At 39.5% G+C, this 27,702-nt stretch overlaps 1 protein-coding gene across 2 annotated transcripts in view; it reads left to right on the forward strand.

The window, feature by feature from the left end:
• rptor (regulatory associated protein of MTOR, complex 1) overlaps positions 1-27,702 on the forward strand; it is a 235,132-nt gene that overhangs the window by 102,207 nt on the left and 105,223 nt on the right. For both annotated transcript variants that reach the window (XM_079265219.1, XM_079265220.1), the window contains exons 8-10: positions 6,568-6,627; positions 22,765-22,865; positions 25,729-25,873. In XM_079265219.1, the coding sequence (XP_079121345.1) occupies positions 6,568-6,627; positions 22,765-22,865; positions 25,729-25,873 (306 nt within the window). The remainder of the gene's footprint in view (positions 1-6,567; positions 6,628-22,764; positions 22,866-25,728; positions 25,874-27,702) is intronic.

The raw sequence follows: 27,702 nt of genomic DNA on the forward strand, positions 1-27,702 counted from the left end.
ATTAAAAAGGTTTCAAGTTACAAAACCAGATTTTTTTTTTTTTTTCCCCCAAAACATTACAGCCAGCTGTATTATGTTATTTTTCCTGCAAATTTACATCAGTGGAGCCAAAAAGTGTAATTTGTAATATTATTTGTACTGAATTCAAAATTCAAAGTATTAATATTGAAAGTTTTAGGTAAAAAGGGAAAAAAAAGCACATGCTACTGGCATCTAGAGGTCAAATCTGAGATAGCAGCCATCTCAAACTCCATCCAACCACTTCCAGTAAAACATTGTTTCTGTACATTGTGGATACCTGTGGAGAAGAAAATGAGGAACTGTCGGGTTTTTTTTTTTTTTTTTTTTTTTAACCTCCGTTGGTAAAAAAAAAAAATCCAAATATTAGGCTTTAAATACCAGAAACTTTTATAAATAAGAAAGTGATAGTGATTTTTTTTCACTGTAGCAAAGCACCTACATGCCTCAAATCAGTTTCTTCCACAAAGATGAGGCCAAATTTTGGATTGTTAACCAGTCTTAAACTTTCATTAATACATAAAAAAAATCATGTTAGTTTTTGCATTGACACATTAGTTTTGATATCCTCATAAAAATCCCCAATGTATTTGATGAAAGTATCCTTGTTTTTTTTTTTTTATTGGGCACCCCTTGAAACAATCTTGCAGCTTTAGACTTTGGTTAATCTTCTCTTAAATGTCTTTTTTTCCTTCCACCTCTCTGTCCCAGAAGTGCTTCAGCTCTTTTTTATTTGACAAACTTAATTCATGTGAGTTTACTCTTACTTTACATAATCAGTATGATTCTGTTTCTCAATTACGTATTTCTCAAACTTGAATAAAAAAATTAAAAAAAACCCCAAGATTCTCAGCATCCATTGCTATTTATTCTCCTTCATCACCATCTGAATGGTATTCTTCTTCATTGTGGTCACCGTCCTGGTTGGAAGAACGAGTTAAAGTAGACACTATTATTTTAAGGTTATAATTAATTAGAAAAGCATTCAGATAGTGATTAAATTGGGATGTTATATGGTATGATGAAGTCTTGGAGCTTTGTAATTGTTACAGTGCGTAGCATTAATCCCACAGACTTCCCCATTAAAAATGCTGCTGAAAACATCAGATTTCTGTTTGTGTCATCATGCTAGCAGCTTCGCACACTGATGAGAAAACTGAAAGAGAAAAGAGTGAGCAAAACAAAGATACATTTACAATCAGATAATTGTTTTTGAGTTGTTTTTTCCTCATGTGGTTGTTACACCTGAAATAATTTGAGGGAAAAAAGTCCTTCTGGTACACAGAGCTCTAATGGAGACGGAGCTTTGGGATGGACAGGCTGATGGAAGGAGTAATGAGCTGTAAATGGCAACTGGCTCAGCAGGGATCATAGGAGACACTCTGCTCCTCCCACTCCTCTTCCACCACCAACCCTGAGAGCACTGTTGTACTTTCCTCATATAAAGTGCGCTTAATTTCCCTCCTCAAAGTTTAATATGTAGGAAACCACTTCCTCTTTCCTCCACTCAACTCCCACACATTTGCTCTCTCCTCTCCACCAGTTCAATTTCAGTTTGGTCACCTTTTCTCTCTGTGGGTAATAATCCTTCAATTTCCTCTTCATCTCTGACCTGCAGCCCTTCTGTACTTCTCTCAGCTTATGTTTGTGCTGTGCAGGAATGTTCATTTGTTGGCTGCAGTTTTCAGTGCAGCTCAGTTCAGCAGCCATGTGGACAAGCTGTTCCAACAAAGACCGTATGTCATGGATTTATTTAATACGCCTTTCGTTTGATCTAAATCACACTTTTTTGTGGGTTTTTTTCCCCCACTTTTGCTTTGTCTTTAACAAAACATTTTAACCAATGTTTTATAGAGATATTCTTATCTTAAGACTGTCTAGCCATACTGGTGCTCCTGGAAGGTTCAGTTGCATGTGACTAGATGGGTGGTTGTGAAATCCTGTCATTCATGGTCTATGGAGGGTGATTTCTTGTGTTTTGAATGAATCTCTTGTTTTCTTTTTGTTTTCTGACTGGTATCAACAGTTTTGATTAAACCCCCCATTCAGCAGAGTTGTTCAGCTTTTTATGGAGTCAATTCATGACAAAGTCATGTCAACGCACTTACAGACACGAACAATACAATCTGTTTTTTTGTAATCCAATTAACACGAGTAAACATTAGTCCTATTTACTACTGACAGCATCCCTACAAGCCCTGAAATGAGTTTCCCTTCGGAGGAAACTCATTTCAGCCGCCTGTATACGAGATCTCGTTCTTTTGGTCAGGACCCACAGCTCATGACCATAGGTGAGGGTAGGAACGTAGATCAACTGGTAAATAAAGAGCTTCGCCTTCTGGCTCAGCTCCTTCTTCACCACCGCAGACCTACGTAGAGCCCGCATTACTGCAGACGCCGCACCGATCCGTCTGTCCATCTCACGCTCCATCCTTCCCTCACTCGTGAACAGGACCCCGAGATATTTAAACTCCCCAACTTGAGGTTAGACCTGACTCCAGACCCAGAGAGGACAATCCACCCTATTCGCTCAAGTGAGAGCTGGAGATTGTGGCCAGATGAAGCCAACAGGACCACATCATCTGCAAAAAGCAGAGACCCAATCCTGGATCCACCAAGCCGGATCCCCTCAACACCTCGGCTGCGCCTAGAATTTCTGTCCATAAAAGTTATGAACAGAATCGGTGATAAAGGGCAGCCTTGGCGGAGTACAACCCTTATGCAGGACACTAAAATTGACATTTTTAAAATATCTCTGTCTTTTGGAGCTCAGCTTTTCCTTGTCTTTGTCACACACCAGATGTGAGATCTGTTGTGTAACCAGCTCTTTGCTCCACAGTTTTAAACCAGGTTTATTAAAACTTGCTGCTTATATAAAAGTTCCCTTTTACATTGTATCTATAATGGTTAAAACCATTTGCTAACAACAGAGACTTTCTGGTGAAACATGGCCCAGACACAGACTTCATGCTGTTAAGTTTTATCAGTCATTTTGTCTGTGATGCAGAAGAAAAAAGCTCAATACGGGCAAGTTAGGAGGAAAAAAACACACTTAGGTCGATTTGATCAATTCTCCTACTGTGCTTTTCATACTGGAACCAGGACTGAAGCCCAATTAAATGAGTAAGTTGAGCTCTAAGTGTTCAGATTAACTGTGCATGAAAACCAACTGATCATACAAATCATTTCTGCTGGAAGGCTGCTGGTGTGAAAGAAACTCTAATCATCAGCTGGGAAGCGTTTTGCAGAAACACCAGCGTTCAGGTCAGAGTGGTTCATGTTTCTAACCGGGTTAGAAACATGAACCTCAGAGCATCTGAGCTCTCATCCCCTTCCACTCATTTTCTCACGCGTTCAAGACTAAGTCCACTTGCAGCACCTCTGAAATGATTAAATTTATTTTATTTAACTTCATAATGATTCACTGTTAGCAGATTAACACCCGATGCATACATCTTTTACTTCTTTTTACAGTATTAAAACATACTTCATTAAGCTTCTGTGTATTTGTTTTTAATCCCTGTGTCTCATTATTAGACAGTAAACATCTTTTCATGCTGCGTTGCATTCATAGTTCTGATTTTACTAAAGACAAACATGCCAGAGGGAAACCAGTTAGGGTTCAGATTCATAGTGGGAATTTTATTTAACTTTATTTATTATTATTTTAAGCACTAGAAGCAGACTTTCATCTGATCTTATAGCGTGCCCAGACTGTTGAAATGTGTTTTTGATCATTTGAGAGCACAAACACGGCTCACCATAAAGCCAGCATGAGGACGAAAATGATTAAAGACACTGACGTGTTCAAATGCCACCAAGTTCTTCTGACCTCCGGCCTGCATTCCTTCTTTCTGTTTTCTCCTGTCTCTGCTCTCCACTGCGCCATCAGGATCCTCTTCGTCTCCCTGCACAGGGGTTTGGTGTAAACATGCATTCCCTGATGCAACACCCCGCCACGTCTTTGCTCTGTTTACATTGGCTCGACTGTTTTTTTCAGACTTCATTCCCACTTTATCATCTCCAGCTTATGTCTGGGGATTCGCTCATTCCCCCTTTTTAGAGGCGAAAACAAAAGCATAAATAAAATCATTAATCTGGGGTTCGTCTGTGAGAGTAAAAGCAGAGGAGCCTTGGATTCTATCATGTGCAGAGGAGAGCATTACACATCCAATATGCGGCTGATTATGGAGACTTTACAAGTCATCCTGGTCACATCCTTCCTGCTCTTTGTTTCATGAATGTCACACTTAAGACCCATGCTGATCTTTAAAGAGACAGTCAGTCACACTGCTGTCATGTGGGATCTCATTATTCTCCAGCAGCAGAAGGAATTCGAGTGCTGCAGCCTCTGTCGCATCCTTACAGGGCGGATACAAATTCCCTTCCCATACCAAACCTCTGTCATTTCAGAATTTGCATTTTCTTCCAAGCGCAGTGATGGCTTTAGATGTTTGGTGGAGAAAACAGAATGGTTAATATTCAACCACGACTCCCCCTCTATGAGAGCCGTCTGAAAAATGTAAAGAGGCAGATGTAGCTTTGATTTAACCCGGTTCTTATGTTTTTATTTAAAAAAATAGACTCCACAGCGAGAATCACTGAGATGATGCTTAGTAGTTTGGTAGCATCCAGCTCGCGTTGCTCACTTATAAGTTCTGCAGTCCAGCAGGTTTTCAGTGTTTCTCTGCTCCAACAAAGCTGACACCAAGTTCTGTACTATGTTTAATTATTGTGAGTCAGCTGTGTTGGAGCAGGGACACATTGAAAACCTCCAGAACTGCGGTTGTCATGGATATGAAGTGAGTAGCAACGGTCTGGACCAGTGATATTTGTCCTGACAGGTAAAGTTAGGGCTCGGAAAATTAGATTTCTGACAATTTGTTTCGTACTTTGACTCGGTCAAAACAATTTGGGATGAAATTTTGAAAAATCTTCATCCATTCATGGATGAAGATTAAGCATTAAAAATAAAGAGATGTTCGGGACAAACCGTCATTCTTCCTGGTTGTTCCTGCTGTTCAGTATTCAAGATAGAAATGGGAATTTTTAAGCGATGACTAAATGAAGTAAATCATTTTAAAAGATGAACATGCCCAGTAAGTGCATGGATCTTTAGATGTCACAATATGTTCAGAATTAAAAATGGATTTTTCTTTTGTACACGACAGTTATAGTTTCATAATGTGTTCACTGACCGGGAAAATAAACTCATCACTGAAATCTGTTCAGAATTATACCTAAATTAAATTTCTCAATTTAAAAAAAAAAAAAAAAAAAAAGAAAACAAAAAAAGCTAAACTAATTGATTTCTAATTTCTTAAATAAATGTAGATATATTTAAAGTGGTTTATGGGTTTGGAACAGACACTTTTTGTTTTAAGGAAAGACAACGATTTAAACCAGAGTCCTCGGCTCTTTAGTTGGTTTGTTTTTGCAGCTAAAGTACCGAAGCAGTGGTCTGTAACTGGTTATAACTGGTTAACTGGTGAATATTTAAAGCCATTCTTATTACTTCTCACTGTGTGACTGCAGGTCTTTGAGATGCGAATGGACTGTTATTGTTGTCATAGACCAATTGTTTATTCTTGCTTTTTCTGTGTCCATTTAAACTCTTATTTCTTTTTCAGTTTGTTCTTAATGTACATTTTAAAGCCTCTTTTGTGTCCTGCTGTCACCCGAAGCTCCATGACTGCATGTTGTTAGGAAACCAGGAGAAAGCCATGACAAGAAAAATAAAATACAGTCCTTTATATTGTTTTAATTATTTATGTATGAACAAGCCAAAACTGCCGTTAATAATATATAGTTTATACATCGTAAAAGTCAGAATGTATAATTCATAACATCAAAACACTCAATAATGTCCAGATTTCTGCTGTCAGATGTTGAAAACTGGCCTGAGGAGTTAAAGCTGGATGTTTTCTTCCCGATGCAGAAACATCTGCATGCAGCTGCACATTCCACCTCCTCTGTTACATGCTGGGAACTCCAACATCTGTATTTGGTGCAGAGCGTAACACTGGTTCAGCCGCGTTTTTCAGGAAACTCCTTTTTATGTTAAAGAGCTTAATAATTTGTTGTTTGTGATCATCATCGCCGCCTTTCATCTGAGGTTCATTCAGCTGATCTGTGTGTAATGTGTACGCACACACCCGTTCTCCTCCAGGTGTGTGAAGACTCGCAGCGAGCTCCAGCGCCGATCCGTGCGTCTGTCAAGCTGCACGCCGGCCTGCTGTGACTTACAGCTGGCCGCGCATAGTAAACAGCAGCCTCCATGGCAGGCGTCTCAGAGATGAGTGTGTGTTTCCCACAGCCTGCCCCCTCCTCTCTGACTATAACTCAGCCAAAACACACTTGTACTGTTCGCTGCTCAGTGGTTGTAATCTCTGCAGCTCTCGTTTTTCATTCAAATGTTTTATCTATCGATTGTCTCCTTTGCAGGCCATAAATTTTGTCCTGTAGAGGAATGAGCATTTTTATTGCATCATGTCCTACTTGAACTTGTGTTGCTTTAACATTCCCTATATTTTTCCTTTTTTTTTCCAGGTTTTGTATGCAGAAGAGCGCCAAGTTGGTGCCAGGGGTGACGTTGGACCTCATTGAGAAGTAAGTGGCACTTCACAGCCATTCCCTCCCTGTCTCTGTCTCTCAGTAGGACCCAGTCTAGAGAGATCATTATCCAGTTTTCCCTCCCTGTCTGTCTCTCCTTCGCGCTGCCACTGGCACTGTTTTATTTTTTTTCCATGCTACAGGAATAATTCTCCGCCTTTGTTTCCCCCTCACCGCCACAGTGGCAGTAGTTTGGCAGATTTAAAGCGTCACATTTGCTGAATAAACCTGCAGGTGTCAGGTGGCTGAGTGTGGAACATCTCATGCTCTCAGGCACTCGCTCTCAGATTGATATCAGGATTCCATATGGATGTCATATCCGAAGTTTTAGTAGTTTCACAGAGCCGTACCGGGGCATGTGAGGAGGAGAAAGATGACAGCCATAAACTAACTTGGTTGACTTGATATTTTTTGAGGCGGTGAATAATTTAGAAAAAAAAACCGGTTTGTTTTGATGGAGAGCGCCTGGAGGAGGTGAAGCTGAAGTGTCTCTTTCAGTCTTTTAATTTGTCATTTTGTTGCACTATATTTGCTGCAGATGAAAAATTAGACTATGACATCAGCCTGCCACAGACCACCAGAGAAAGTTCAGGAATGAATGCACCTACGCCACCTGCTGATGTCTTACTTCCAGCAGACTTTAATTAGTTTTTGGTTGAGGGTTTGCACAAGGATGCAGAGCTCTTAAGTGCTCATCACCACACTGTGTACCCTCAAACTGGTTTCTGTGTGTCTCTGTTTGGTTGTGGACCGTCCGACTCCAGCTAAGCTCAACAGCCACACATTGATGGTACGTCTTCCTTCCTGCCCAGTATGACTTTTTTTTTTTTTTTTTAACATGCTGGCTTGTGGTGTGAATGCCTCACCAGTTAGATGGAGAGGAAATTATATAAACTGGAGCCTGATTTTAGCGTAAAAGATGGAAATGCATCGGTATGTAAACCCTCGGATCAAACGGGACGTGGCTCACCAGTTGGCAGCCCCATTCTAATTAAAATACCCATGATATTAGTTTTGCTGCAGAACTGCACAGAGGTAATTTAAGATGTATGAGAGTAAATGTCAGAGTGGGTCTGCAGCATCCATTACGCTGATGGTGGGCGAGTGAGTGGAGTCGCAGCACTATTTAGAGCCATGCTACTGAAGTTGGGTAGATTTTTAAACTTTGCTGCCCGTAACGGCCGTCTTGTCTCTTCTCTGAGATCTCTCCAGCCAGTAAAAGACACTTTCATGTCCACTCTTGTCTCATCTTTTGCTGTGTTTCCTCTCTTCTATAAAGTGCTCTTGGGTTCCTTTTATGAGTCAGCAATGATGCTCATCCGAAGCAGCCAATGTGTTGATATGAAGCTTCTGGTGATGCAAAGTTTAGCTTAAAGTCCTAAATCGGCCACTCTGCTCACCGGATGTAAGCTGCATGCAAACTTCTCATTATTCCTCGCGAGTTTTACATAAATGCAACGTCTCCTGCCGCCGACTTTAACACATCTAACAATGGACAGCTCCAGCAGCATCGTACCAGTCACCTGATGAGACATCATGGTGAAACACAAAGATGAAGATGCTGTTACAGAAGACATTTTCCAGGAACGGCTCTTAGGAGACTGACAAGGCCAAAGGTGTTTCCAGCTTCTGCTACCTGACTGCTGTTGCACATGTTAGATTATAGTGTGGTTGAAGGTGATGCATGCATTTCAGGCTTGCAGACTTCTTTCTTAAAGTCAAGAATGAAGTCAAACATGATTGATTATTTGCATGTTCTGTGCAGCAAAACAAAAGTAAAGACTTTGACACTGAGGTGAAGACAAACCGATGAAACAGATGAGTGGATTCAGTGTGGAACAAAGCAGAAGTTGAGGGGTGTTTTCAAGAAGTTAATTCACCAAAACACAACCCTTCTTTTATATTCTGGGTTTTCCTGATCTGGGAATTTAGCATCAGTTTTATCTCAGGTTTAAAAAAAAAACCCAGCATCGCTGATCTTGACCCATGAAGAAGCAAAGAACCAGTTTTAGTTTTAAAATTAAATTAAATTAAACTAAAGAGTCGCATATTGTCTATTTTAATTAATATTTAATCGAGGCTAAATATGTCATTTTACTGAGTTTTGTTTGTTCAATCAATTGCAAAGGAAAATAAATAAATTATTAATAAAAGAAAGCCAAACTGGCACGAAGTATGTTTAAAGCTCCTAAAAAAAGTAAAAAATGCATGTTGAATAACATACAAGTTGCCATTAAATGGCAAGTTTTCTCGAAGCTTCTGTCTTCATCAGCTGCTCGTGTTGCACAACACTGTTATGTAAGACTTAGTCATTAAAGTTGATTTCCAGAGAAATGATGTGACTCTTTCAGCGTTCATGTCTCGATTCATTTCACATCCCAGAAACGTCTTCACATTTACCTTCTGTTGAGCCAATATATTTGCATTTTCGGTGAGTGTACATGGTCACTATTGGTTTGTTTCCCCTGTTTCTGCAAGATTCATGGAGCTCATCCTGTTTGCAAATCCGTTTTCTTTTAAATGCTTTTATTTTTTTTAAACTTTTCTAAACTCAGTCTTTTGACTTGCCTCCATTTTTTTCCCATCTTTAGATTCTAAAGAGTATTTCTGTTTCTTTTTATCTTTCAAACACCACCGCTCTCCAGTTGACGTGTAAAATGCAGGAAATGCTTTTGTACAACACAGCTACTGCCGCATGACTCCCAAAGGCAGGATGGGAAACCACATGAGAAGTTAACGGCACCTTTGAAGAAACAAACCCCGTTCTTATTTGTCTTCCTTTTTGTTCCTGATGCGCGTTCTTCCAAAGCACACCAACATGTCATTTTACCACATGGAGGCTTTCCACCTTTCATCACTTGTCCAACCAGAATCGTTCTGTGGCTCAGTGATGTCACACTGATCCCTGAGGGGAGAGTTTCCGAGCCGTAAGCATCACGCCGGTTTCCGTGAGAGACGAAGCACATTTCCACCTGGTCTGACATCATGTGTAAGAAATTCCACTAAAACATCAAAGAAGTATGTCTGCCTGGTAAAAATTATTTCAAAGTGAAATTTCAATAAATTTGTTTATTTAAAAGATTGTCAAGTGAAAAAACAACAACTTTATTTTGGTTTTGAAGCTGGAAACAATGGAAACCATTATCTCTGACCAAATCAGTTGTTTTGTTTTGTACTTTTATTTTATTTATTTAACTTCATAATGCTTCACTGTTAGCAGATTAACACCCGACGCATACATCATTTACTTCTTTTTACAGTATTAAAACATACTTCATTAAGCTTCCGTGTATTTGTTTTTAATCCCTGTGTCTCATTATTAGACAGTAAACATCTTTTCATGCTGCGTTGCATTCATAGTTCTGATTTTACTAAAGACAAACATGCCAGAGGGAAACCAGTTAGGGTTCAGATTCATAGTGGGAATTTTATTTAACTTTATTTATTTTTATTTTAAGCACTAGAAGCAGACTTTCATCTGATCTTATAGCGTGCCCAGACTGTTGAAATGTGTTTTTGATCATTTGAGAGCACAAACACGGCTCACCATAAAGCCAGCATGAGGACGAAAATGATTAAAGACACTGACGTGTTCAAATGCCACCAAGTTCTTCTGACCTCCGGCCTGCATTCCTTCTTTTTGTCTTTTATTTTATTTACGCCTTTTATTCAACAAAGCAAAACACTCATGTTTGTGAGTGTAGTGTCATGTCACATCCTTCCTGTTCTTTTTAAGGAAACTTTTCATGACTTTGTGGACTCAGGTAGTGATTGTTTGTTTTCCTGATGAACACGTGAATCCAAGATTTCAGTGGCTCAGCATCTAATTTTCCTCCTCATGAAATTTACTGTGTTTGTGTTTGAAGCCACTCGGTTGGAAGTCGTGTGAAGTCTTGCATCATCCTGCTGACATAACCACTGACCTGCTGGGCAAAAGCATCATCATTTGTCTCCAAAATCCCAGCATCCATGGTACCTTCACGCATATGAAGTCGTTCTTGACATGGACACTGATGCGTCTGTAAATCATCACAGCTTTTCTGATAAACGCCTGAATCTTCTTATCTGTGTATGTAGAAGTAGATGGTTTTTTTTTCCTAAAGCGGCTGTAACATTGACTGACTGTGTTTCTGTCCATCTCAGAGGAGCAGGTGTATAGAAAAGAATCGATATATGTCTTGGTCCTTGTATAATCCAGTTGGAGGTTACATTTGTAAATGCAGCAGTGAACTTTTCAGTGCAAATGGGATTCCTCAGTCCTCCTGAGCCCATGTGGCTGCATTTATTTTACCCGCATGATGGTTTCTGCTGCAGTGCTGCCTGAGGGCTCGAAGGTCATGACTGTCCAACCGTGGTTTTCGTCCTTGGCATTTACACTATACAACTTCTCCAATCTCTGCATTTTTTTTCGACAAGTTGTCTTTTGTAAAGAGCAAAGTTCTTTACAATAGACAACAATTTTTTCAATTTCTGATGAGTTCTGACAGATTTTAGAGAGCCACAACCTGCCCTGGCTTTGGAAAACTAAACAAGTAGTGAGCACTCCTTTTATACCCAATGCTGATACCCTTACTTACCAGTTAATCTGCTGCTTGAAGAAGTTTTATTTTATGAATACTTTATGTTTCCAATGTGTTTTTTTAAGTGTGTTGCTGCTTCAAACTGTAGATATTTTAATGTTTTCCAACACTTGATGAATTTGAACTTCTTCATGGCTTTTTTATTTAAAATACCAATTTCTTTTGGAAAGGAAAGGCACATATATGTATCATAATCGCAGTCTACAGTACACACAGTTTTCACAACTTAGTTAAATCTAAGTTTAAAGGTAATAGTAAATGTGTCAGAAGAAATTCTCTCAACTTTATAATCACATAAATGGCCTACTTGCCTGTCAGTCTTGATGTTTCAGCAGGCCTGAACATGTCTGAAGAAGCTTTTTAATCTGTTTAAAGAGACTGTGGGACCCCTGAGTTTGAAATTGCTGTTTTGGTTCATTGCATGTCCAACGTGTTGTACAGAAGGATAAATGCTGAGTCAGCTGATGTCCATCGCATTAAATAATGGATAGTCTCAGAGCTCATAAAATAAAAATGGCGCTAAACTCATCTCACCTCTGCTCTGTAGAGCTGGGCCAGCATCATATAAAAAGTGGAGAGTCAGAAGCAAACAGGAAGCTGAAAGAGCCATTTTATACATTTTCTACTTTTTAAAGAAGTAACAACCAGACAAATGATGTTAGTCTTTCTATCTTAGACTTAAAGTTAATGCCTCCAGCTTCATGCTGGTCAAGACTTAACTCAAATTATATGAACCTTATTTAACATTTAACAAACATGTATTTAACTTGCCTTGATACGAGTTATTTCCAGCTAAAAATGATTAAATAAGTAGTTTTTCCTCTTACTGATGTGATCTATTTCAGCCGTTGGTTTATTACTCTTGAACTACTTAGATTGGAAAGAAGAGAAGTCAGTCAGCCTGAATGTTGATTTTAAAACTGTGGAGGAATCAGTCATGATGACTTCTTGTTAAGAGGCTGTAATGGAGCTACGATGTGCTTTTATATCACTGAAAATGTGTAAAACCACATGACCTTGAGTGATCCTGATCCACACACACTCATATATTTATAAATACATATATGTATATAGATCTATATTTTCTCTGTTCCTTCCCACGTTTGCTACTCTTGCACTCTGGTTGTAAGACTTTCGGTCCCTTGGTTTTGGCCTCGATCGTTATTCTGGTCACAACTGAAGAGATCTGCATGATTTTGCTTCAAACACCCTCAGAAGTTTGTCTTTGCCGCAGTCAGTCAGTCACAATCCCAGCCAGTCAGTCCAGGAACCGCACACTACGCCCAGCTTTTATATAAAAAGGATGAAATCATATCAGTTTGCCTCATGATTGGTTGATCGAACATGCTTTTTCATCTTTTGCTGCGTCCTGTTTGCGCACATGGGCAGGAATGTGAGTAAACACTCACCAGCCACTCGTTTGGCTCATATCATCCCCTTTAAAGGTCACACACAGACAGAAACAGCTTCAAACACTCATCACCACCAGAATGTAACAATCATTAGTTGTAAAAAGGAATTCACCATAATGGCAGCTTTGAATAGTTGCATGTTGGTGATTTGTTTATTAATTATAACCATTCCTCTGTCTCTCTTCCATCTGGGCACCGCTTTATCTCTACTTCCCACATGAATCCAACTCACATTCTGGTTGCGTCCAGGCACAAAAAAGCTTTTACATAAGAGGGAGTCACGAAGCAAACGGCATGTGGATTTTACGTGCTCACCATGCGCTCCATCTCTCGCAGCATAGCGTTATAGGGCTAGGGTTACAGAGTTGCTCATTCTTTCTCTTTTGTTTAGAAAATGTTTGACACGTGATGAAAGTTGACCCATGATGTCAGCTTCTCTCTTCACAACCTGCTATGCTGTAGGAGTCATATATCTATAATGGCTTCACATCTTTTTAAAAACAGCAGAGACACAGTATCGGTACTGGAGGGAGATATTTTGTGATCTCATAGCTAAATGACATCATGCAGACAAGTGGCAGATCTGGATCTTAGCCTTTATAGGAGCAGCGAGTTCGCCTCTCTGTTCACATGCATCGTCTCGCATCCAGAAATATTCATGAACTTCAGGATCAGGTGCTCTGAATTCAGACAGGATCAATCCCATCAGAAACAAACCCACCACAGTCAGTAATACGTGGTATCTCCTGCTGTATGCCCGCTTGGCTCTATGTTTTATTTGAAGACTTCACACTCAGAGAAAGCATGTTTAGCACACATGCTACTTCTATGTTTTACATATTACAGTTGTGCTCATATTTATTCAATAAAAAAGGGAAAAAACAGCTACCTGTAAAATAAGCTGAAATTGACTAAAGTCATAATAAATAAAAATTTTATGAAAATCATGACATTATTTTCTAATTCTGGTTCAATAGAAATATTTTTTTAAAAAGCAAACGAATAAGATAATTTATTACATATTACATCACTCGTAAACTAATATTTTGTTGAATAATCCTTTAATGTTTCCGCTACAGTCAGGTGTTTTCTGTTCCTCTCAGTCAGACTTCTGCACCTGTTGACAGGTATTTTGTCCCACTGTTCAACAGAAAAGTGCTTTAATTTGTCCAAGACCAATTTGTTTGATTTTTTTTTCTTTATTAAACTCAATTAAATGAAAAAAAAAAACAGTGTCTCATATTACTAGATTATATTTTTGCAAATTTTTAGTTATTTTCCTTTTTTAGGTCTCCATTTATTTTAGTGACTGTTCTAAATTCAGCCTTATCTTTAATGAAACGGGATGAATACATATGAGCACAACTGTATGCTTGTAAACTTGTCACTATTCAGATTAAGTCCAACATATGGAGCGGATCCTCACAAACCTTTAGGAAATCAGACCCAGACTTGATGAGATTTCCTCTTTTCTTCCTGTTGAAGCCTTTGTGTCGACACGTCTTCTCTCCGCCTACTGCACCTGAACCACAGTCTTAGATCTCAGGTTTCAGCAGGGTTAAATATCCTCCTCGTGTTTTGAAGTTACGGAGTCTCTTTTACCTCATATGTCAGCTTAGTGATGCTTGTTGATCCGTGTTTTCAGCCTCCTTCCTTTTTTAACGTTTAACGGCTTTGAGAGGCGTGTTTGTGCTTTCATCATGCAGCAGCAGGACGATTGCATTGCCTTGCATGTTGGTGTCGCCTCTCTTTCATGGCTGTTTCATCTCCTAATGTGAGCGCGGGAGCGTGAGAACATCTTCCCACTAGTTGCTTCACCGTATTGGGTCCCCTGCACGTTTCAGGATGCATTTTAAAGCAACGATGCTGAACTTTCCGTACTTAAAAGTCTTTGCTTCTCACTCGTCCTGACACTGATTATATAGATTTCTTCAGCCGCCATGACTCTGCAGCGAAAATTGCTCTTTGTGACTTTTATTCCGTCCCCATGCTTCACGTTACAGCAACTGCATATCAGCACACTGTCTGTTTTGGATGTGCTCTATATTTGACTCAGTGGAGGGACATTACCGGAGGACGTGAAGAGAGGAAAGAGAATAATTGACAGAACCGGTTAGTTATAGTTAAATCCACATTACTGGCAGCAGGGAGGAAGCTCACTAATTCTTCTGCTGGAGTGAAGAGTTTTAGACACGCTACTTTACATGAGGCAAGTTGACCATTCGGTGAGAAAAGCTGATTTTGGACATGTCTTCATATTCGGCCAAGCTTTTATAAGAAATCAACTTTTTTTTTTTCTCCCCTACACATATTTTGTTTCTATTTTTTCCATAGTTTTTATTTCCAAAGATGTCAAACTCCAATGTCAAATATGTCAAATATATATAAATAGATGTATATATATATATAGATGTCAAATATATATATATATATATATATATATATAATATATATATATATATATATATATATATATAAATATATATATATATATATATATATATAGATTTATATATATATATATAATGTGTGTGTATATATGTATGTGTGTTTGAGTGTGTATATGTATGTGTGTTTGAGTGTGTATATGTATGTGTGTTTGAGTGTGTATATGTATGTGTGTGTGTGTGTGTATATGTATGTGTGTGTGTGTGTGTATATGTATGTGTGTGTGTGTGTATGTATGTGTGTGTGTGTGTGTGTGTATATGTATGTATGTATGTGTGTGTGTGTGTATGTATGTATGTGTGTGTGTGTGTGTGTGTGTGTGTGTGTGTGTGTGTGTATGTATGTGTGTGTGTGTGTGTATATGTATGTGTGTGTGTGTATATGTATGTGTGTGTGTGTGTGTATATGTATGTGTGTGTGTGTGTATGTATGTGTGTGTGTGTGTATGTATGTGTGTGTGTGTGTGTGTGTGTATGTATGTATGTGTGTGTGTGTGTGTGTGTGTGTGTGTGTGTATGTGTGTGTGTGTGTGTATATGTATGTGTGTGTGTGTGTGTATATGTATGTGTGTGTGTGTGTGTATATGTATGTGTGTGTGTGTGTATATGTATGTGTGTGTGTGTGTATATGTATGTGTGTGTGTGTGTATATGTATGTGTGTGTGTGTGTGTGTATATGTATATGTATATATATGTGTGTATATGTATATATATATATATATATATATATATATATATATATATATATATATATATATATATATATATATATATATCCCTTCCTGCCATATTCCTCTGCAGCAGCTGCTTCGGCTCTCATCCACGTGATTTTATAAACCTCCGAATACAACGACTCCTACTGAGCATCAGAGAACCACATAGAAGACATCAAAGAAGATTCATTCAGGTCTCGATGACATTTATGTGCTATACCTCGGTCAAAAACAAGATTATAATTCAGCAGTTCCCATTTCATTGCAGTTGCACTTCGTTACCTGATGAACAAATTACTTTGTCTGATTGTAGAAAAGTCAAACTTTCATTGTACCATGATGAAGCTTGGATTGTGTTGGGTTTAAGGCCGACATTAAAAAGCTGGAATAGTTTCGTCCTGTTTTAAAGTTTGTTTTTGTATTGCTGGAGTTGCTGCTTTTTCCAATTTCTGATGAGGAAAAAAATCAAAGAATGTCACCCGTTGGGGCCAAAGTGACTTTCATCAACCTCTTCTTCAGTTCAAGTCATTACCAGAAAATATATCCAGCCAAGTAATCCTACAGTCTCAGTTGAATTAGTTTTCATCTAATAAGGGATTAAACCAAGTACGAGTAGATCTTTAGCTGGTTTCCTCAAGTCAACAGATTATGTAACTCTGCAAAGTAGCTGAGACTTGTCACTTTCCAGACAGCAAGTACCGAAAGGACGGAGAGGCTGGAAGAATCTGCTCTGAGCCGGCGGTGTGATGTGACCGCATCCCTCACATCCTAATGACATTATTTTTTAGACCTAAACGACAGGATCGTCTCATAGCAGAGACTTGATTGACACCTGATTTTTCTTTTCACCCCCAAAACATCCCTGCCTAAGATTTTTAATCTATATAAAAATGTCCCTCTTTTCATTAGATCTGGACCATAATGTCTTCACCACACAGTGACAAAATGAGGACAAACAATAAAAGAACTCCTGACAGGTGACGTGAGCCATGTTTAACGCCGGCCTGGCATAGAACAACATTTATAAGTCACTTCTGATATACAATAAAATCCTTTAAAAAAGAACTCACACATTAGAAGTCTTGAACAAGAAAAACCAGAGCTTCACCACTAAAATGAATAAAATCTGATGATTCTGCAGTATCAAATGTGTAAAGCAAAAAGAAGAGACGAATCCCACAAAGTTTGATCGATGACACAAGACCCAACACCTCATAGGGCTTTTTTCCTGCCCGTTCAGGGCTTCATCCATCTATCTGTTCACCCACCCACTGCTGCACCGTCTTTTTCCCTTCTCAAATATATTGCACTACATACTGAATGAGGATATGAAGTGCTGAGTGTTCATCCTTACTGCTGACTTTCCAAACACCTTTGGCAGGCACTCAAAAGTACTGAGGAGGGACCAGCCCTCATCGTTATACAGAGAGCTTGTACCTGCCAGGAGCTTCACAGCTGCCATTATTTGTCACTTAGGGGTGGAGATGGAAGTGTTGGGTCAGGAAAAGTTCACACACGCTGCACACTTACATCAACTTTCAGGAAAATAAGATTATTTTTTATGAGTTTGTTTAGTGTCTTCGTTTACTGGTAATTATGCTTTTAGAATATGTTTATTAATCTCTTCACCGTAGTGCAGTGTAGCAGCTAATGGTGATGAAACCAGGCTGGAAAGAAAATGTTTGAGATTAACAGTTAATGATAAATGTAAAAAACAGATTAAAATCAGTCCATGTGGCAGTGTCATACTGTCAGGATGTTCTGCGCTGCTGCTTCCAGACCTCATCAGACCAGAAGATTTACAGGGCGTTAAAAATATCAAATGTTCTGTTTTAATTTGATTGCTTTTTTGTTTTTCTTTTTGATGCAGTTTATTAACTTGTTTTTTTTTTTTTGTTTGTTTGTTTTTTAGAAGTTCCTATAACTTACTGAGGTCTTGATGAAATGACTGTGTTGTGCTCTGAAATGCAAAGAGAGATGTAAAAAGCTGCACTGCTGCTGCTAAAGTCTTTGTTTTTTTTTAAAATATCATGCAACAACACATGCACCTGCGTTTAGGAGGGGGGGGACGCAGAACTTATCGCTGTTGCAATGCAGCCCTGGTAAACATGCACCCGTCCTTTTTACAAGTCAGAATCGCCTCTGGAAATTTTGGTTGTATTTGTGCGTCTTTATAAAACAGTATATTTTCTGTTGAAAAAATGTGTAACATTTAGCCGGATCTACGAACAGAAAGTAATACTGCATGTTAACGATGATTCACACTACAGAACTTTCGCCATTTTTCGCCTCACGCTTCCCATATCGACGGCTAATTCAGCGTCCATCTTGCATCCTACCAGACCTGTTAGCGCTCTCCAGACAGCAAAAGAAAATCTTACAATGACTCTTGTTTCGTCCTTTTCTCTCTTTTAATCTTCCTGCATTTCTTTGCTGAATCATTGATGTTGCGTCTTCTGATTAGCCCATGTGTTTTCTAGCGTAAAGCAAAACTGCTGCAACGTCACATCGCGTCCAGGATGTAAAAGTTGTATTGTGCGGTTTCTCAGGCTCGGGACGCTGCTGTAGAAATGCACATGATAGACGTCGCTGTGTTGTTGAACAAGTTCAAAACGTGGAGTTTTAAGGTCAGAAAGTTTTGTAATGCATCATTAAAGGTAGATATGTTTTCCAGGAGCGTTTTTCACTGTATTGCTTAAAATCCCCTTCACATCAGAACAGCAGCCAAATATTTGATGCTTAACACATAAATAAAACAACTTAGTGACCTTTGGAACGGACAGGACTGGAAAAAAGCACAATAAAATCAATTTAACCTGCTTTTTTTTAAACAATAATCTAAATGATGTCTTTCTAACTCAGCCGCCATTCGTCCCTCTCCCCTCGTGCTTGTCTTCGTGCAGAAATCACACTCTCAGCACAGCAGAGGAGCATTTGTAAAGACAACAAAGCCAGAGCCGCAGCTTAGCTAGCTACATCAGCTAGCTACATCAGCTAGCAGACTATGTCAAAATACTAGGACTGTGATGATATGCTTTTGTCCAATTCGAGTCAATTCCAATTTTTTTGGGTGCCGATTTAATTAAAATTGCGATTCTCACGATTCCTCGATAATTCTGATTTTTGTAGGCCAAAAACATTTTTAAAAAAATGTACACAACTTTCTTATTTCTCATCATTTTTCTTGATTTCAATTAGGAAAAACAGCACAGTAGCCAGACCATCATTCTGCTGCTATAATGCTCAAGAAGACAAGTTAAAAGATCAATAAAAGCAATAAAAAAGATGACAAAAATTTTACAATGGATTATTTTTTATTTTTTAACAAAAAAAAAAAAAAATCGATTTTAAAATTGTGATGGAAAAAATCCCTATATTCAATTTTTCGATTTGATTTTCCCACTTCTACAAAATACAGTGAAGCCTTGGGAACACAAGCATCGCCTGTTTCTGTGTGTTGGAGGCGTGGCTTCAGGGCAAAGTCCAAAAAAATGGCGTTCGGACTTTTTAATTGTGTGGGTTTTTTTTGCTCATGGTTATTCTAAAATCTTCCCTTCTACCTTTAAGAGTCACTGGTTTTCTCTATACTGGAACAAGATATTTCTGTCTGAGCACCAGTATTCATCACCTCCTCACTCCCAACATGTCATGTTGTAATTTACAGTTTGAGTCACTAAACAAAACCACGTCTGAAAGATGATGAAGATGAGTTTGTGAAATGCTTGATATGACACTACAATAATAAAAAATCATCCTCATCATCCTCATCTTCCTCATTACCTTTTTCATTATCATCATGTTTACTATAAGTATTGTTATCTTCATTATCATCTTCCTCGTCATCACCTCCCCTCTTCCTCAGGGTTTTTCTTATTAGTCGGATAATCAACCTGATCTTCATCAGTATCATACCATCCATCATCATCACCGTCCACTGTCCTTATCATCCTCATTAAAATGTACCATCCTTTTCATCATCATCATCCTCATCCTCATAAACATATCCTCTTCATTCTCATCATCGTCATTCTTTTTTTCATCATCCTTATCCTCATCAGTTTCCTCACTGTCATAAATATCATCATCATCATCATCATCCTTTTTTCTGATTCTCATCATAAATATCCTCCTCATCTTTATCATCATCATCATGTCATCGTTCTTTTCCTCCTTCAACATCATCCTCATCATTATAGTCATCCTCTTCTTCATTCTCATTAACAGGATCCTCATCACCTTCAGTCTCATCTTCATCCCAGTACTAAGGGAACTTTACCAGTATGGGTTCTTTCTCCACGCTGAGGAACTTCCTGTGACCATCGTTGTTTTTTCCATGATTTTTGGAGAACAAAGTGAATCTGATGGAGCAGCTTTTGTCACGCTTTGACTCTAACAAGCTCGGCGCCGTATCCTTGGATTCACTTATTCTCAGGTGATCAACGCATCACCTGTTGTCTGTAAAAGGAGTGGAGATGTTGGCTTAAAGTGATGAGGTCAGAGGTGGGCCGTCCTCTCTGCGCCATGTAAAAGCAGCGTTACTCCAAGTTCATCGCTCAGCACATGAAGGGCTGCATCACCGTTCTAAGAGATTTCAGAAGTGACTGCAGGTTTTCTGTCTTCACTTGCAAATACATTCTCTCAGCAGAACAACTGGGATGTTGTTACATCCCAGCTGTTCTGCTTTAAATCATGAAGGCATCAACGGTGCCTTATCCTCTCTTCAGCCTACCGATGGCTTTTTGTTTATTCATGTTGCAGTTCTTCATTCAGACACAATTGACTCATTAACAACATGTATCGGCCGATATTCCCAATTTTCCTTTTCTGCTTTGAAGGTGGAGTATGTAAGATTTTCAATATTTTCAAAATAAATTAATAAAATAACTACAATCCTAATTAGATAGTTTTTTTTAAACATGTAGGTCCCAGTCTGTCCATATTTGATGTGTTATTAAATTACAAGTTTAATTAATGACGGACGCTTCTGAAATGTTTTCCTACCAGTAAAAAAAAAAAGTGCTTTGTGTCAATAATTAAACTTGTAATTTAATAACACATCAAATATGGACAGACTGGAACCTACATGTTAAAAAAAAAAACTATCTAATTAGGATTGTAGTTATTTTATTAATTTATTTTGAAAATATTGAAAATCTTACATACTCAACCTTTAAGTAATTTAATCAAAAATGGCATTCTTCGGTGCTGGAAAAGGTCATTTTCTTGTGTTTTTTTTTTTGTTTTGTTTTGTTTTTTAACCTGAGATTACTGTCACAGCATCGTGGCATCCCTGCTTTCATTTACATGCTGCTCCTACTTGTCAGCCACAGCATAACTGCGATCCCTAATCTTTGAAGGGTTTTAGAGGTTTTTGTGAAAACAGATGTATGAGATGTGATTTTACTCTTTTCAAGCGTGTTTAATATGCGTCTGAAATCCAGAGATGTGGAGATGTATATTAATGAGAAGGATGCTTCCGATGGCATCCTCATGTCGGTGCTTAATGTGACCTCCTAGTGGTGATGATGTCTAGATCCATCACCATCATCCTATAAAATAACATTTAGAAGTTTATCAGAAATCACATGTGTCCCCAAAAAGTACATTTGAGATATTTCCAGCTGTTTGTCACCAGGAAGCTTATATTCAGAGGCCAGGCCTGTTACAGAGTCCAACCAGATCTGCTAAACCTTTATTTATGAAACTAGAGTCAACGCAGTGTCTTGGCTGCTTAAAGCGTCTCTACGATGCTGTTTCTACTTTCCTAAGCTTTCTACAGTGTGATAGTGTTAAATACTCATCAGACATATGAGCAGTGCCGGTTTTTTTGTTGTTTTTTTTTCGTTTTTTTTTTTCTTTCATTTTTTTCATTTTTTTTATCACCTAAACGCGTTAGAGTTTTCCAACACTCTCTACGTTGGTTTCCATGGCAACAGAAACTAATAGTTTTATAGAGTTTTTCTTCTCTCTTGTAGTGACGTCCCGGGGGAGGGACTCAGTGATTGGTCACCTTCTCCAAGTTGTGCACGTTCACAAGAAGAAAGCCACGCCCACATTCACTGCTCAGTATAACTACTCCGAGCAGTTGACCAATCAGACGCAGGACGTAGGGCGGCGCTTTCTCTGTTTGCTTGTTCCTGGCAGAGGCTGATCTGAGAGGATCAAAACAAAATGAATGAAGGAGTTTTTGAATAATGCTTGATTATTTCTTCCCCTTCTGGACTTGAGTATTAAAATAAATTAGACTGAAATGTACAAAATATAGACACTTTATAAGATAAATGAATAGAAAATTCAACATGGACGTGACGTTAAGGATCAGTGAAGGATCATAACCTGAGCGTTTCTTTCACCTAAAAACTTTGTGGTTTAATTTATGCATGACCACCTTTTGCAGGTGAATATTATCCAGGTCTGAACCGACTCCAGAACCCGCTGCACCAGCTTCCCAACCGGGTTCTACTTTACATTTACCCTCTGTTCTGCATCCCGTCTCTGTTTCTGGTCATTTTTCTACAGTGCGTCTGAAGCCACAACTCATAGGTGTGTTTTTCTGACTAACTGTTGATCGGACGTTAGAGAAAGTTGCGTATGGGACATCAGCCCTCTCAGATAGTTTCCGAGTTCTCAGGATGAAGGTCACATCTCTGTGTCGTTATGTAAAGCAGCTCAGTCAACACAGTCGCTCCCTGAAACGTCTCTGCATACGGATTTCTAATATGATCAAAGCTGAATACTTTTATTCATTTTAATGCCTGTCAGATCTCATCCTGCGGTCGCTCCTACTCAGACATGATTACATGAACACATGAACACTGAGCTGTTTGTCTGAGTAAGAATCTGAGAGCTTGCAAACGTTCCTCCCCACCGTGTTGATGTGGGAACAGCGCAGAGCAGTTGCCGCTTTGTCCTCTGATTAAACTGTGTGAGCAGTGAGCGTGGCTGACACTACGCCATTGTGTTGTGTTTATGTGTGTTACAGGATCCCTGGCAGACTCAACGACAGACGCACACCCCTCGGAGAGCTCAACTGGATCTTCACGGCCATCACCGACACGATAGCGTGGAATGTGCTGCCTAGAGGTGAAAGTTCGCTTCACACAGACACAATCTGCTCCTCACTGGGAAAAGGAAAAGATTTTTCAGAAAACCACCCTGTTGCTCATGTTTCCTTTAATAAAAGGGATGTATCAGAGAGACTTTGACCATGAAGATTTTATCTGAGTATGTTTAGTCTGAACAGTCTGAACCATCTCAGATAAGCTTTTTTTTCCAGTCATTTCTTCTTCATGGAGACTTTTCCAGGTGTTTCTTAGGATGTTCCTGCTTTTTGTTCTGTTCTCCTTCCAGATGATCCCATGCTGCCTCAGCTAGGTTGAGGTCCGGGCTCTGGGGAGGATTCATCCCTCCATCCAGCCTGTTTCCGGTGCTTTTCAGTCCAGTTCTTGTGTCAGACTTCAGCCTTTTTTTTTTTACACCTCTTTACCTTCTCTAAAAGGTGGTTTTCCTGCAGGTTTTACACGTTTCCCCGCTTCAACACATCTGACATCTGAAACTACTGGGTCTTTGTGGAGAAAGTGACATCAGGCTGTTCAAGCCATGCCATTGGAGCAGGGAAACAACTAAAACCTGCAGGACTGTGACCCATGAGAACCGGTGTTGGAGGTCCTGCTGGTTCTAGCAGCAGGTCTCAGTGACAGGCAGCTGGAAACAAAGTGCCAAAAGACACAAGTTGTTTCATCGCTGAGTTGTCTGTGCAGACAAAGCATTTGTTCACACTTTGAATTAGGAGACTTTTATGTACTTTAATGATTTGTAGGTCAGTTAAGTGGCCTGAGGGAAAAAACGCCTCTGAAAACGGCCAGCACACGGACTGGACTGGAAATGAGCTAAAGGCGATAAATGGACAGAACAGCCTTGAAGACCTTCAGAAAACTGGAGAACTATTCCTCAACAGAATCTTTACCATATAAAGAAATGAGTCCGAACCCATAACATGCACACTGGTATTACTGGGAAATATATCTGGATTAGAATGACGTTATTATGAGGTGCGCTCCACGTCATCTCGTCATGCTCCAGGTCTCTGTTTAAGAGCCCAACAGGTCCACGTCGTCTACAGGTATCGCAGACCTGTTGGCCACATTATTAACTTTGTCTTTAGTCTGAAAGATAAAACACTAAACGGACCTAACTGGAAACACCAGTTCCACCAGCACCATATGACTGCACCAGAAGCTCCTGCTGCAAAGATCTGCATCCACAAAGCTGCCATAACGTCTGTTAGACAATATATTCCTTGGACATTCTGTGTCATGACTAGAAATAAGAGAAAGCAGCTGATTTTCATAGAAAACTGGAGAAAAGTTACTTAAGACTCTTTTAAAAGATAAGAAGATCTGGCAGCTTTGAAGCAACAAATAAAGTTCTGCGAGCTGGACCTGGACTTTGACACGGCACTCTCTCTGCTTTTCAGTCAGGCAGCTTAGATGCAAAATGTTTCAGCTGTTTAACACTGAAGAATGTAGCTCATCGTGTCCGATGCTGCGCTTCTGTTTCGTTCATCATCAGCGATAAACTTTGACAAAAAGCGAAGTGATGAAACAAACCAGCGGCGGTTTTTTGGCTCCTCACAAAATGTGCATCAAATATGCAGAAATTTTCTTCATTCCAGCTCGTGATGAGCCGTGAGATTTGTGCAAACGCTGCAGTGAGCTGTTAGTCATAAACAACGTCAACACAAAAATCCTGTTAATCTGTTCTTACTTTAAGCTATAAATTATCTTTAAAAGCAGGCGAGCAAACGAGACGAGGGCACTTGTGGCGGAGAAGATGAGCTTGCAAAGACATTACGGCTACACTAGAATCTTAATTTGAACTTGTCTTGGCAATGATGAAAAATGAAACGTCCCATGCGGAGCCGCTTTCAGGGAGCCTGAATTGGGGCACCTAAAAGTGTAATTTTAAAGCATCAGCAGTACTTTAGGAGTTTGACAACCTCCCATGTGGTTGAAATAGTGAAGATGTTGATATAAAATGCCAGAAGTGCAGTTTGTGCAGGTTGGCTCCTCAAATTGAGATTAATTGTGTTTACAGCTTCTAGGGCAGTAATTGGGGATATCACTGGAGCCTTAATCCAGCAGCCAGCCAGCGTGCACCAGCTAAAGCTAAAGCTAAAGCCTGCACTGTGATGACATGCAACACTGATAAAAACACTGATACACTCTTTATTTCTGTCTTTGTTTCAACATGAACATTTTGCATTCATCACACAAGCCAGATTCTCTCATTGCCCACCTGTCTCCTGTAGGCAGCACACATGCACAAAGACACACACTCAGAGTCCCGTGAGACACACTGGATCCTAGCTAGAATAGCAATGTGACAACGCCGATGATTGCCAAAGCCTTATAAAGCCCCGGGGCTCTGCTGTTAATGAAGCGGCCCACATCACAGAGAATCCCCGTAATGAAGGTACGGCACACACCTAATCCAGATCTCACACACGTGTACACACACACACACACACACACACACACACACACACACACTGACGGCAGGTGCAGGAGTTGTAGACACAGTCCCTGGTGAAATATCCTGAAACACACAGAGAAATGATGATCAGAAGCCAAAGGAGTGGCGTGGGATTGGCTCAGCTCCAATACTGTATCTTAACAAGCTTATGTGACTGCGACACAGTTTACATCTGCATTCCCCTGGATTCTCTGAGCAAACACACACATCGTTTTTCGGGTTTTTTTTTTTTACTCCAAAGTGGCCACTTTGCTCCAATTAAACTTTTCTTTTTTACCCACTTTGATTTTTCTCACCATGCATCCATGCAGTGGCCTGTTTTCTCACTGTCGGGTTGGTTTTATCCTCTCTTCGCCCCTCTTCTGTCTCCAGCGTGATGGATAATTTCCACTCCTTCTCTCTCTGACTTCAGATCTGTTCCAGAAGTTGTTTCGGCAGGACTTACTGGTGGCCAGCTTGTTTCGCAATTTCCTCCTAGCAGAGAGGATAATGAGGTCGTACAACTGTACCCCAGTCAGCAGCCCCCGTCTGCCCCCCACGTACATGCACGCCATGTGGTAAGACACACACACACACACACACACACACAGCTGAGGCCTCATGCACACAGATATCTGTGGCTTTGTGGGGCAGTAGGTTAGAGGAAGAGGGAGGCTTTGTTTGTTCACAAACAAAGCAATTAAAGGCTAAACAGACTTTCTAACAGACATATTGTTTTCCTCGTCATGTTATGGATGCATATTTATTGATTGGAAATGGCTTCTTTTTGCAAATGGCCGATCTGGCCTCAGGTTTTATTTGTTCAGATGTAAAGAACTTGTTAATGAAAAGACAGCAGTTTCCTTCCATAACAAACAGCTGGTAACCATCTGCTTTGTTTTTATGTTCCCTTCGCGTTTGTATTTATAAAAACATTTTAGGTTGTTTTTCAAAGAAATCTGTGCAACCCGACATTTACTGCACCTCACACAGCTTCACCTCATGCACTCACAGGCTTTTATTTTGGCGGTCCCGACTGCTTGGAACAACTTAAAGCTGAGCTGAAGAGTCTGAACTCATTTCAGTCCAGACAGCAAGAACCTTTCTAATAATTCCGTTTTTTAACTTAACTAATTGTACCTTAACAATTAATCTAATTAGCACCTTTGAAACCGTTGATCTGTCTGAAATGACTAAACCCAACAGAGATTTCGATTTCTGTAGGACTTTAATCTGGTTAAACGAAGGTTTTAGGAAGATAATTCAGCTCGACTTTGGAGGTGTAGCAGAAAAAATGTGTGCAGTTTGAAAACCGATGTCAGGGTAGATGGACAGATGTTGCATGTTTGCAGATAGTTTATGTTGTGTTGCCCCAACAACACCGTCGCTACACATGCTCAGATATGCGACGGGTTTGTCCTGCACAATGCTCTTCCTCTGATCTCAAAGCAAAATGAAATACACCAGGATCTATCAGGGCAGCAAGCAGAATCTGAAACCCACTTTTATTCTAACAGGAAAAAAGCTGAAATAGTTGAATCATTCTCACACCTTCTTTAAATAAATATGTTTGAACAGGTGTGAGCCAAAGCATGTGGGCGTTTCTATATGCTGCTGCAATCCAGCATATGCATACTCCGTCTCCATGTATTATTTACATCATTTAAAAATCTCTTTTTGCTTTCTGACTGATGTCTGTGTTGCTGCCAGTGTCAGTTTATTTCTTATGGCTTATTATGTCCGAGGCGTTCAGCAGTATCCGCACTGGGTCCTGGCGCATTTACAACACCTTTTATTATCCCTTCACATGTGTGCGGCAGCATATTTCTCACAACTAAAAGCAAATATAGTGTGTATCGTTGAGAAACACTTCACAGAAACATAAAGAAACACTTTCCAGACATTAAGGGGGAAGTTTTCATTTAAATACTAAGTAACAGCGATGTAGCTGTGCACCAAAATCCTGTTTCGGTCCTTTTTTGTTACAGTAAGAGAAAAAATACCAAACTGTTTAACTTTGGTGTAAACAGGAATGTATTTAATTACATTTAAAATGAAACCAAAAACTTCTTCCAGTAAATTCTACAATGAAAGATTCTTAAATGAATAAAAAAACAGCATAAATGCAATTGTGTCTTTTCTGTTTTAATGGACAGTTTCTGCACACACACATTATAAAGGATGTTTCAAGAGAAAAATAAGAAGTATTTACGCAAACTTTGTTACGATCCTCAATGGAGTTTGTCCAGGGGTAAACAGGGGTGGCAACATTAACAAAAGAAAACCACGAAAATGTGCAAATGAAGGCTAGTCCCTAAACGCATCAAAGGTCAGAAAACAACCAAACAAACCCAATAACAAAAGTATCAACCAAAGCTGGCACCAACCCAGCGGTAATCGCAAAAGT

Source organism: Telmatherina bonti, assembly GCF_933228915.1.
Source record: "Telmatherina bonti genome assembly, chromosome: 3".
NCBI classification, from domain to species: domain Eukaryota; kingdom Metazoa; phylum Chordata; class Actinopteri; order Atheriniformes; family Telmatherinidae; genus Telmatherina; species Telmatherina bonti.